Source organism: Natator depressus, chromosome 3 (genome assembly GCF_965152275.1).
Source record: "Natator depressus isolate rNatDep1 chromosome 3, rNatDep2.hap1, whole genome shotgun sequence".
NCBI lineage: Eukaryota > Metazoa > Chordata > Testudines > Cheloniidae > Natator > Natator depressus.
In genome coordinates this window covers 92,115,888-92,128,827 of record NC_134236.1, presented here as the reverse complement: position 1 = coordinate 92,128,827, position 12,940 = coordinate 92,115,888, and the positions used below count along the sequence as shown (strand labels likewise).

The window sequence follows — 12,940 nt, the reverse complement described above, 5'->3', positions numbered from 1 at the left end:
TAGGAGACCGTTTAAAATGAAGTGGTCAACTAGGGGTTAAAATTGTTGTAATGAGTCATAAAAATAGTCTCTCTGAGTCCATGGTTTTCAGTGTCTAGCAGAGTTATGAATTTAAGTTCCTAGGCTTGCCTTTTGAAGGTGTTGAGCAGGTTTCCTTTGAGGATGAGGAAGGAGAGGTCAGCTATGGAGTGATTGCTTTGTGAAAAGTGTACACCACGGGTCGGCAACCTTTCAGAAGTGGTGTGCTGAATCTTCATTTATTCCCTCTAATTTAAGGTTTCGCGTGCCAGTAATACATTTTATCGTTTTTTAGACGGTCTCTCTCTATAAGTCTATATATTGTGTAAACTATTGTCGTATGTAAAGTAAACAAGATTTCAAAATGTTTAAGCAGCTTCATTTAAAATTAAATTAAAATGCTGATCTTACACCGCCGGCCCACTCAGCCCGCTGCCAGCCTGGGGTTCCATTCACCTCGGCCGGCAGCAGGCTGAGTGGGGTCTGCGGCCAGGACCCCAGCTGGCAAGGATCTGGCAGCCAGAACCCCAGACTGGCAGTGGGCTGAGCAGCTCAGCTCGCTGCCACTCAGCCCGGTGTCGGTCTGGGGTTCAGTCCGCCGGCTCCTGCCAGCCAGGGTCCCGGCTGCCAGCCCCTCTCAGCCCGCTGCCAGTCTGGGATCCCGGCCCTGCCCACATAGAGTGGGTACCTACCTTCTCCCTCGTTCTAGCCCATTCTCTTCCTCTCTCTCTGCACTGAGCTGAGGGTGGGAGTGCACTGAGTACAGGGCTGGGGGTGAAGGAGCAGGCTGGGGGTTAGGGTGCAGGGTCTGGCCAGGAGCTAGAATGAGGGAGGGGGGCTCAGGGTTGGGGCAGGAGGTTTTGGGGTGGAGTGCTTACCTGGACAGCTCCCATTTGATGCGAGGGGTGCAGGTGGGAATGGGGGGGGGTGCAGGAGCTCCCGTTTGGTGCTCAGGGTGGGGGTGGGAATGTGGGGGGTGCAGGAGTCAGGGCAGGGGGCTGCGGGTGTGTGAGGGGGGTGCAGGAGTCAGGGCAGGGGGCTGGGGGCGTGTGTGGGGGGGTGCAGGAGTCAGGGCAGGGGGCTGCGGGTGTGGGCTGGGGTCGTGGGGGTGCTCCCAGCCCCCTGCCCAGAGCGACTCACGGCAGGGGGCTGGAGGGGATATACCCCACTTCCACCCCACGGCCCCGTCCCCACTTCTTCTCCGCCTCCTCCCCGGAGCAGCGAGTGCGCTGCGGCTCCGCTTCTCCCCCTCCCATGCCAGGGCCATCAGCTGATCGGCGGCAGGGAGAGGAGGTGGTGCAGGAACGCAGCACGCAGGGGGAAGAGGTGGGGGAGGGGGGAGCTTGCCTGCCCTGCAGCAGCAGCCAGCAGGACCAAGCTTCTTCACCCCTGCCCCCCTGTGGGGGGCAGGGGTGGAGAAGAGCAGGCCGGGGCGGGCAGGATTTTTAATGGCACGCTGCTGCCTGCTAGGGTCCCGGCCTGGGTTTGGCAGCAGGCTGAGCGGGGCCGGCGGCTGGGACCCAGCAGGCAGCAGCATGCCATTAAAAATCGGCTCGCGTGCCGTCGGTTGCCGACCCCTGGTGTACACCCATGGATGATATGGTGTTTTTGTCTTTTATTGTTTTCTGTGTGAATTCATTTGAGAGCATGATGATTGCCTGGTTTCACCCACACAGTTACTGTTGGGGCGTTGGTTCAACAGAGACACTGGTTTTATGGCTCATTACAACAATTTGTAACACCCTATTACCTGCAAACCCTTAATTGACCACTTCATTTTAAGTGCTCTCCTATAGCATGTGTAAACTACTTATGCTTACCAGTCTGACCCAACTTTATATTTAGCTTAGATGCTCTGATTACCTTACCCAAACCTGAAGAAGAACTCTGCGAAGCTCAAAAGCTTGTACTTTCCATCAACATAAGTTGGTCCATTCCTCACTTACTTTGTCTCTCTCATATCATGAGACCAATTTGGCTACAACAATGCTACAAACAACTTTGGAATATGAGTTATTGGTCCTGTGTCCGTATCACAAATGTCCACCCTCATTGTGGGCTGACTTATTAGGGAACATTGGCAGAGGATCGGGACTGAGTCAGCATAGAGACTGATCTACTGCCTAGTAAATACTACCTGTCTCAAGTCTAACATGAGACAGGAAGTCTTTGCTGGCAGCTTTGCAAAGATATACTCTGCTGTGGCAAGGATAGAGGAAGGAAGACCCTGAGCATACTTTTGTGAAGAAAGTAGGAAGATAGTGAAAGGAAGTAAAAGACAGGAGGAGGAGGGAAAAGGAGTGACAGTAGGGTGAGGGGTGAAATATGTATTGAAAGGTTTATTTTTTTTATTGTAAATTGTATCTTTTAGTATGTTATAGGCAGAGCTGGTAGCACCTATATTTAATATCACTTGGCACCATTTTCAGTTGCTAATAACGTTGCCAAACTTCAGTCATTAAAGGTGAAGTTTTCCATGCTGGGTGTCTACCTCAGGCTGAATTTTATTTAATTTTTGTAAGTGTCAGCAAAAAAAAGAAGCCAATTCTGAGAATCAGATTGGGAAAAATGTATTGTTGCCCATATGAAAAAAAGTTAACTGTTTTCTTGAAAAGCTCTAGCGTCTTTGTGCTTGGGAAGAAGGTCTGGAAAATTGTCAGAGATGTTGCCCTAGTATCAGGGATGTGCCTTTTGTTATTCCAGTGAAAAGATGTCAAATTTAGACAAGTTATCATGTATATAAGCCTTTGAAAAATCACAATTGGCACGTGTTCAGTAGAGGCTGGCTAGGATTTTGCAGCTAAATTCTTCGGATACTGTTTGCACTGAGCATGCTCCATCTCGGGGATGCTGGACTCTTTGCAATGGCTGCTGCTAGCTTCTGTGACCAATGTGATGCTGGGCATCAGAACTGAGAGTGGAAAGACAGTCTCTCCGGTGCTCTCAATACCACTTCCCCTCCTCCTCCCTTCCCCCCAGCAGTTTGGAACAGAAAAATCTGAATTAGCTGCAGAGTGGACAAGAACTGAGCTAGAATGATGGAGTAGGCTTGGGACAAGGAGCTGGGGGGGGATGGGAGATAGGTGGGAAAAACGTCTGGGAGGCGAGGAGGGGATAGAGACTGGGATTGAGAGCCCAGATGGGAGGAAAGATTGGGACTTGGAGAGGACATCTCAAATTGGGCATGCAAAATTCGTGGACACTTCTGACCTTAATGTTACTGTGTCTTAGTTCCCCATCTATAAAATGAGAATAATGTCACCCCATCGCCTCACTGGGGTGCTGTGAAAATACATAAATTAATTTTTGTGAACCTCTGAGATACTATAATGATGAGCACTATAGAAAAGACCATAAGGAAATTAATAGTTCAAAACTTCAGAGCAGGGTTTGAATAGTGTGACTAAATAAAACCGGGGGCTACTCATTGAACAATAAGGATAAACAAAATATTGAATAGCTGCTTATTCAGTGTCCACCATCTATCATATGCATAAGGCCCTACCAAATTCACAGCCCATTTTGGTCAATTTCATGGTCATAGAATTTTTAAAATAGTAAATTTCATTATTTCAGATATTTAAATCTGAAATTTTACAGTAAGTGTAGATCTCCTGACCCAAAAGGAGGTTGAAGGGGGTGGGGGGGGGTGTCACAAGGTTATTGTACGGGGGGGTGTCATGGTATTGCCACCCTTACTTCTGCACTGCTGCTGGCAGCGGCACTGTCTTCAGAGTTTGACTGGTGGAGAGCAATGGCTGCGAGCTGGGAGCTCAGCCCTGAAGACAGCGCCACTACCAGCAGCTAACACTCTCTGGCCACCCAGTGCTGAAGACACTGCAGAAGTAAGGGTGGCAATACTGTGTGTTTTGTTTTTGTTTTGGGTTTTTGTTTTTCGTTTGTGGTTTTTTTTGTTTGTTTTGTTTTTTTTTTTACTTTGAAGGCTTTCAGCATGTTTGTGACTTGAAGTTTATTAAAAGCCCATTTTGCTACTGTTACATTTTTGTATGTTAAAATAATTTTGTAACATTGCATTATTATATGCTGGAATAATGTTCCATTTTGTCACATTCGTGTCCAAAATATTAATAAAAAGCTAGTCTTAAAAATAACTAGTTTTTTTAAAGAGTAACGATTCTGGCACAAACATATATGGCATAGGTTTATGAAACAGTGATGTAAGTCACAGATTGACAGATGCAGAAAGGCACACATGCAATTTATTATTTATTAATATTTCATTTTCTAATATTTGTGGTGTTCAAGCTGGGGCCTCTTATTAAAATCAGGGCCTTCTTAGGCTAAGTGCTGTATAAACCTGGATATAGATGCAGTCCCTGCCCCTCAAAAATTGTAATCTAAAAATGTAAGCTAAGTATGAGGGGGAGGGGTGAAAGGTAGACTGTCAAATACATACATTTTCATTACATGAATATCATTTTAGATATGTGGGTATGTTTGCTGGTTTTTTTTAGTTTTATAATGACATAAAAATTATTTACTTTCCCCAACTGCAGCTCAGCTGCCTGTCTGACCCCTCAGCATAGACTTTAAGGTTTTACTGCTTCCTCTTCTGCATTTCATATAGAAATTAAATACTATGTTATCAAATTTAAAACTCATGTTGGTGGAGCCCACGTATATGGGAGACTGAGAGTCTACATTTTTGAATGCTTTGAGCTAATTTACTGCAAAGTAATGATGGTATTTATAAAAGGAAGTTTTACATACTATTCTTTTTATCTTATCAACAAGGGATGTGGACTAGAAAGTACACAAAAAAGCCATGATCTCCAGAATAACAGGCAAAACTTACCCCGTTTATAATTCCTTTGAGATAAGAGAGTTCTTTCTAGGAGTTAAAAGCTGTCGTATTTCTGGAGGAAAACAGACTCTGGTTTTCTTTTTAATACGGTACACCTTTGACATGTAATGACTACTAAGAATGGATGTAATTTTTCTGTTTTGTTCTTCTGTTTTTTTAAGGAGTTGGAGCAGCAATTTGAAAAGGAGAAACTACATCTGGAAGGGGATAAGAATCAGCTTAGACAGCAGCTGGAAAATATGAGGGAAGAACTGACTACAAAGCTGACTTCAGCCAATCAGGAGGCAAGAATTTTCTTAGTCAAATTAGCTCACTGTCATATGCATTAGCCCACATTTAATCAGTAATGATAGCTTATTCAACTGATTTTGTGAATTAGATATTAGACTGAGCCCATGCTGTTGGGCCTTTTTTAGCTCATTGTCTGTTTTAACGTGAGTATTCCCAAAATATAATTCACTTGACCACTGTCAAGTATGATTTTTTTTTTCTTTTACAATATATTTTCCTACAAATTAGTGTAGCAAAAGGAAAGGAAACTAAGGTACAAAACGATCATGTAAACAGCTCCATTTATCTCTACTCTGCTCATGTGCAAATCAAGTACTTACTAAATTTCCATGCACAAAATACTTCAAGAGGTAATTAAAGAGAAAAGGCCAATCTTTTTGGTAACCCAATTTTTTTATAATTTGTTTGCTGTAAAGTGTGGCTAATTTCACAGCATGCAGATCCTTTTTAAAGTTTCCTGGGAAAGAAGAATTCAACTCTTATTTCCAATAATAAAATTATCCATTATGATACAATATATAGTCATGTATTCCAGACTACCTAATGATAGTTTTAGTTTGTATTTAAAATGTGACAAATTGGTGATTTCCGTCAATTTCTTAGTGAGTAAGTGTCTGCCTTACAGTTTACATCCAACCAAGTTTTGGCAGAGAAACTCCCAGAGATGGTTCTTTCAGGTCAGACATATTACATTGTTCCATCAGTATATGGAATTTTTTGCCCTGTGTCAGCAAAATACTTAAGTACATTCTTAAGTCCCATTGACCTCACTGTTCAATGGGATTTATGTGCTTTGCTGAATAGGGATGGACTTAACGTATGTGCGCAAGGGCTTTGCTGAATTAGGAATTTGCACCATTATTTCTCATGTTGTATCGATTCTGTGGATCAGAGAAGATGCCTCTCTAATTCTAACCGTGTGCAACATCAAAAAACACTAAATTCACTGTTTTTTAAAAACAGAACTGATTACTTTTGGATGACAGTACAGGATGCAGAATTATAAATTTATATATTAAACATGTATATTTAGCTATATTTTTCTCCCTACATCTGGTACATCTTCAGCCCCTTTTGAACCTCCCATCTTCAAAGTTCATAAATGTTGCTGTTTAATCAATCATAAATGTCACTATTGAACAATGCAAGCAATGTCATTGCCGGACACTCCTCGACTCTGGCACTACTGAACAGTTATGGGAATGAGTATCTTTGCCAGTAGTTCAAGCCCTTTGAGATTGGGAATGGAAGCTCGATCTCTCTCTTGCAAGTTTGAAGGAGTACCAGAATGCCACTGACCTGGCTGCTTTAATTTTATCTCAGTATAAAAATTATTTTCAAGTTGCTAACATGATCACTTGTGGTATTTGTTTATTTTGCCACTTCAGTAGAAAGCCACCTTATCTCCCTTTTGTCCTCCTAGGGCGGCACTTTCATGCTATCGTTCCAATTTGGTTTTCTTATTGCTGTTTTAACGATTGTCTCTCAGTAACATAAGCTAAAACCGTCTATATTAAATTTAATTCTTACATTTTTTGCTAATGTGTTCATATCCAGGTGGCAACTAAGTAGAATGGAAAGAGCTGAAATTTTTATTTACTGAGACTTCACCTTCTTTATCCAGCTGCTACCGAACAGGGAATATAATTCACATTTCAAAACAGATTATCATTCTTTATTCAGAAAATATAAATCCAATCCACTAGAGTAGCTAGTGTACTTTATTCTAGGTTTTCCTTTTTTGTCTTGACTTAATAAGTACAAGACACTGGTGTTCTGCTTACAACAATAATTTACTTCTAGACTTTCATAAGCAAAACTGGGAAAGGGTTTGTAAGAGGTACAATACTGCATTTATTTTCTGTAATTAGTACAACACTGAATATTCACTGATGCAGAAGAATCTTTCTTGTGAAATGCCAGTTCCATCCTTTTATTGTGTCTCTAACATTCCTGTTCATATGTTTACATTTTTTTAAGAATATTTTGGCTCTTTACATAAAAGGAAGTATATATTTATTACCCTTTCTCTTCATAATGCCATCTGTCTGTTAGTCATGGCCAAAGATGACAACTCGCTCATGACCCTAGAATGTTCATAAAGACAGGCAATGTGGGTGAAGTAATATCTTCTTTTGGACCAATTTCTGTTGGTGAAAGAGACAAGCTTTCAAGCTTAGAGAGATCTTCTTCAGGTCTGGGCTCTGTGCAAGAAGAGCTCTGTGTAAAATCATAAGCTTGTCTCTTTCACCAACTGAAGTTGATCCAATAAAAGATATCACCTCACCTACCTTGTTGCTCCATTGTTCTAGGACCAATATGGCTACAACAACACTGCAAACATAGAGATCGCATGCAGTCCCAGGTTATTGAAGTGTTACAGTTTCATCATATATCTGTGTGCTACAGAGTGTGAAAACTTGTTGATATGTTAAAGAAGTGTTGAAATGTGAAGGTAGTAAGCAGCAACATATACATTTACAGCAGGAAGAGCCGGCCTACCAGATTATGAAATTGGTATAGAATCAAGTAATACAGTATCTTGAAAAAGCTTATTATAAGAGAGTTCCATAATTTCAAAACACCATCATTTGTAACACACAATTCATTGATAAGCAATTATCTTTTGATAGCTGTGAATAACTTAGGACCTACTGGGGGGAAAAAAAGAGACCAACATGTGACTACTTCTGTATTTAGTATTGTAGAGGTGCCAAATAATTAACTTTTGTGTCACCATTTCAGTTATAAACAAGTATTGTCAGGGGTTTCTGAGAAAGTAGTAAAAAGTTGTTTCAAACTGAAACTTTACAAACCAGGTATGCAATATATCGGAAGCAAATGTATCATTATACTTTAAATTTTTTGTATTTAATGTTTCATGGGAAACAGTTAAGAAAACGGAGTTGGTCTTACTGTTTTTGAGCAGCCCTGCAAAATAGTAGTGTGCCATTCATCTCTCTGCAAAATATAAACAATTTATTTCCTCCATGGTAACACCATTATACCCAGGGCAGAACTATGGATTTTGGGTAAGGTTATGGAATATTTCTTTGAAATACACCCTGAACTTAGCTGACTCTTTTTAATGTGTGAGAGAGTGTGTGAGAGAGAGAGAGAGAGAGATAGTAGTAGAAAGCGGGCATCTTTAAGTTCTGTCCTGTAATTTACTATTGCAGAAGTGGAGCCCAGATGATTGTTCCTTCAGCATTAGCTATTGGCTTATTTCAGTTCATATTGGTTTAATGTTTCAAAGATATCTTTGCAATGAAAATGGAAACTATTTTTAATTCAAGTTGAGATTCACATGTATCACCAAATCAGAGGGCCCATTGTCACAGGCTATGTGAGGCTGAAACACTAGTGCTCTACACAAAATCAGAAATATCTTGCATCTATCGATTAGATAATTTGTTAAAATAGGACAGAAATAAAAGAAGAAATATACTTGTTTTTGGAAGTTTTCAGAAATTGCTTGCTGTTTTCTAACATGATCTTTGCCATTTTTTGCTGCTAGTCACAACTGATCCTCTTTGTATCTTTTATTTCATAATATTTATAAAGAGACCAAGTTATTGACAATTAAAAATAAGCTACTGTGTATAAAAAGTAATATATGTTAGAAAAGGAGAGAGAGAATGAGAAGAGAAACAGCTCTTTTGGTTCTGCCTCTTGTATAATAAAGTATATTATATGTGCCATTTTTGTTTTAATGTTTTATTTCTTTAGCTTGAGCTCCATCAGTATTAACTCCGGTATGAAACTGCAGAAAAACCTGAGTGTCTCTGGATTAAGTTTAGAGGCGTGAGCAACCAGGGTGATGTAGTGGTGGGAGTCTGCTATAGACCACCGGACCAGGGGGATGAGGTGGATGAGGCTTTCTTCCGGCAACTCGCAGAAGCTACTAGATCACACGCCCTGGTTCTCATGGGCGACATTAATCTTCCTGATATCTGCTGGGAGAGCACTACAGCGGTGCATAGACAATCCAGGAAGTTTTTGGAAAATGTAGGGGACAATTTCCTGGTGCAAGTGCTAGAGGAGCTAACTAGGGGGGCAGCTTTTCTTGACCTGCTGCTCACAAACCGGGAAGAATTAGTGGGGGAAGCAAAAGTGGATGGGAATCTGGGAGGCAGTGACCATGAGTTGGTTGAGTTCAGGATCCTGACACAGGGAAGAAAGGTAAGCAGCAGAATACGGACCCTGGACTTCAGGAAAGCAGACTTTGACAACCTCAGGGAACTGATGGGTAGGATCCCCTGGGGGAATAACATGAAGGGGAAAGGAGTCCAGGAGAGCTGGCTGTATTTCAAGGAATCCCTATTGAGGTTACAGGGACAAACCATCCCGATGTGTCGAAAGAATAGTAAATATGGCAGGCCACCAGCTTGGCTTAACGGTGAAATCCTTGCGGATCTTAAACATAAAAAAGAAGCTTACAAGAAGTGGAAGATTGGACAGATGACCAGGGAAGAGTATAAAAATATTGCTCGGGCATGTAGGAATGAAATCAGGAGGGCCAAATCACACGTGGAGCTGCAGCTAGCAAGAGATGTTAAGAGTAACAAGAAGGGTTTCTTCAGGTATGTTGGCAACAAGAAGAAAGCCAAGGAAAGTGTGGGCCCCTTACTGAATGAGGGAGGCAACCTAGTGACAGAGGATGTGGAAAAAGCTAATGTACTCAATGCTTTTTTTGCCTCTGTCTTCACGAACAAGGTCAGCTCCCAGACTGCTGCGCTGGGCATCACAGCATGGGGAGTAGGTGGCCAGCCCTCTGTGGAGAAAGAAGTGGTTCAGGACTATTTAGAAAAGCTGGACATGCACAAGTCCATGGGGCCGGACGCGTTGCATCCGAGAGTGCTAAAGGATTTGGCAGCTGTGATTGCAGAGCCATTGGCCATTATCTTTGAAAACTCATGGCGAACGGGGGAAGTCCTGGATGACTGGAAAAAGGCTAATGTAGTGCCAATCTTTAAAAAAGGGAAGAAGGAGGATCCTGGGAACTACAGGCCAGTCAGTCTCACCTCAGTCCCCGGAAAAATCATGGAGCAGGTCCTCAAGGAATCAATCCTGAAGCAATAACACAAGAGGAAAGTGATCAGGAACAGTCAGCATGGATTCACCAAGGAAAGATCATGCCTGACTAATCTAATCACCTTCTATGATGAGATTACTGGTTCTGTGGATGAAGGGAAAGCAGTGGATGTATTGTTTCTTGACTTTAGCAAAGCTTTTGACACGGTCTCCCACAGTATTCTTGTCAGCAAGTTAAAGAAGTATGGGCTGGATGAATGCACTATAAGGTGGGTAGAAAGTTGGCTAGATTGTCGGGCTCAACAGGTAGTGATCAATGGCTCCATGTCTAGTTGGCAGCTGGTATCAAGTGGAGTGCCCCAAGGCTCGGTCCTGGGGCCGGTTTTGTTCAATATCTTCATAAATGATCTGGAGGATGGTGTGGATTGTACTCTCAGCAAATTTGCGGATGATACTAAACTAGGAGGAGTGGTAGATACCCTGGAGGGCAGGGATAGGATACAGAGGGACCTAGACAAATTGGAGGATTGGGCCAAAAGAAATCTGATGAGGTTCAGCAAGGATAAGTGCAGGGTCCTGCACTTAGGACGGAAGAACCCAATGCACCGCTACAGACTAGGGACAGAATGGCTAGGCAGCAGTTCTGCGGAAAAGGACCTAGGGGTGACAGTGGACGAGAAGCTGGATATGAATCAACAGTGTGCCCTTGTTGCCAAGAAGGCCAATGGCATTTTGGGATGTATAAGTAGGGGCATAGCCAGCAGATCGAGGGACGTGATCGTTCCCCTCTATTCGACATTGGTGAGGCCTCATCTGGAGTACTGTGTCCAGTTTTGGGCCCCACACTACAAGAAGGATGTGGATAAATTGGAGAGAGTCCAGCGAAGGGCAACAAAAATGATTAGGGGTCTGGAACACATGACTTATGAGGAGAGGCTGAGGGAACTGGGATTGTTTAGTCTGCAGAAGAGAAGAATGAGGGCGGATTTGATAGCTGCTTTCAACTACCTGAAAGGGGGTTCCAAAGAGGATGGTTCTAGACTATTCTCAGTGGTAGAAGGTGACAGGACAAGGAGTAATGGTCTCAAGTTGCAGTGGGGGAGGTTTAGGTTGGATATTAGGAAAAACTTTTTCACTAGGAGGGTGGTGAAACACTGGAATGCGTTACCTAGGGAGGTGGTAGAATCTCCTTCCTTAGAGGTTTTTAAGGTCAGGCTTGACAGAGCCCTGGCTGGGATGATTTAGTTGGGGATTGGTCCTGCTTTGAGCAGGGGGTTGGACTAGATGACCTCCTGAGGTCCCTTTCAACCCTGATATTCTATGATTCTAACTGAAGACATTTCTCCATAGCTTTTGACAGACAAGTAGCTTTACCGACGAAAATAAGGCCTTCTGGTACCTCCTGTTTCTGCTCTTTACTCATCTCAGCACTTGTCTTTCTCTTTCTGCTTTTTTTTGTCTGCCTCAAAGAGTCAGATATGTATAGAGCACTTACGTTCTTCAATTTTTTATTCATTTTCCTTTTTCCTCAATTTAATTTTTTTAGCTGCATCTCTAATGACTGAAATAAAGAAGGTAATGGGAAAGAAAGCAGTTAAGCAGAAAAATCCTTGCCTTATAGTTTGAGCTTATTCTTGGCCACCTTGGAAACACTTTTTACTTCCTGCCTCAAGGCCCTGTGTAGCCCTCAAGGACCTGGGCAGATAACCGACTCCTTACCCAGAATCTGAGGCTAAGTGAATATTACTACAAGGAGGTCCCAGTGGAAAAGCCTGATACATTTTTTTTTTTAACCAATGGTCCAGGGCAGATGAGAGACTAATGCAGTTTTCCTGTTATATTGGGCTTTTAAAAGAAGTCCCGTCCCACCAAGAGGGATAACAGTTAGTGTTCTTCAACTATAGATCTCAAAGTGTTGTACAAAGGTGGATATGTATCATTATTTCCATTTTATATTTGGAGAAACTAAGGCACAGAGAGGTGAAGTTACTTGCTGTGTGACACTGAACAAGTCAGTGCAACTTTCTGTGCCTCAGTCTCTCCATCTGTAAACTAAGGGTAATGATACATTTGTGTAATTGGTTCACCAACTTTGATAGTAGTGCTGCTATAGACTCTCTGTCTTTGCCTGTCAATACCTAGAGAGTTGATTTTAGAAGAAACCTGTAGTTGGGAACATAAGGGACAGAAAGTAGTTTCTCATCAGCGATATCCTAATCAGGGATCCCTGAATGTTTGCTTTTTTCTGAAAGGGCTAAGAGAATTTTCACAAACTATAAATATTGACTGGACTCGAGCAACAGCACTAAACTTTTTCCATGGTGCTAATATAGTTCCTGAGTTTGTGCTTTGTTGCTTGAATTGCAACCAGAGGGCAGTGCTGAAACTACAGTAAACAAAGCTTAATTATTCAGACTGAAATTTCTCTAGGATACCAAGGTTAATGCTATGCCTCTTGCAAGGACCACGGATGTTCAGGGCTTCAGTTTTACATTTTTGACGTTGCACTCCATATGATTTTATGAAAATATGCTAATGAGTGTGAATATAATGTAACTGGAATATGCTTCACGCAAAAGGTCTCTTGTAAGGTATCATTACAAAGCTTATAATCTACTGAGTGTCTTCATCCTATTTGTATGAATGTATCATTCTTGTATCTAGGAAACTAGGAATATAAAATATAACTCTGAAGTCCTATTGTAGTTATACAAAGTGTGGACCATTAGTGGTGGTTTAGAATCTTGATGGCTCCCATCAATTAGGACAATT

The 12,940-nt window shown here is 42.1% G+C and overlaps 1 protein-coding gene across 10 annotated transcripts in view; it reads left to right on the top strand.

The window, feature by feature from the left end:
- Nucleotides 1-12,940, top strand: part of FAM184A (family with sequence similarity 184 member A) — a 168,952-nt gene that overhangs the window by 82,455 nt on the left and 73,557 nt on the right. For all 10 annotated transcript variants that reach the window (XR_012638821.1, XR_012638822.1, XR_012638823.1 and 7 more), the window contains exon 6: nucleotides 5,005-5,127. Coding sequence is in view for 7 of the 10 variants with exons in the window: in XM_074948319.1 (XP_074804420.1) it covers nucleotides 5,005-5,127 (123 nt within the window). In the remaining 3 variants the exon portion in view is untranslated. The remainder of the gene's footprint in view (nucleotides 1-5,004; nucleotides 5,128-12,940) is intronic.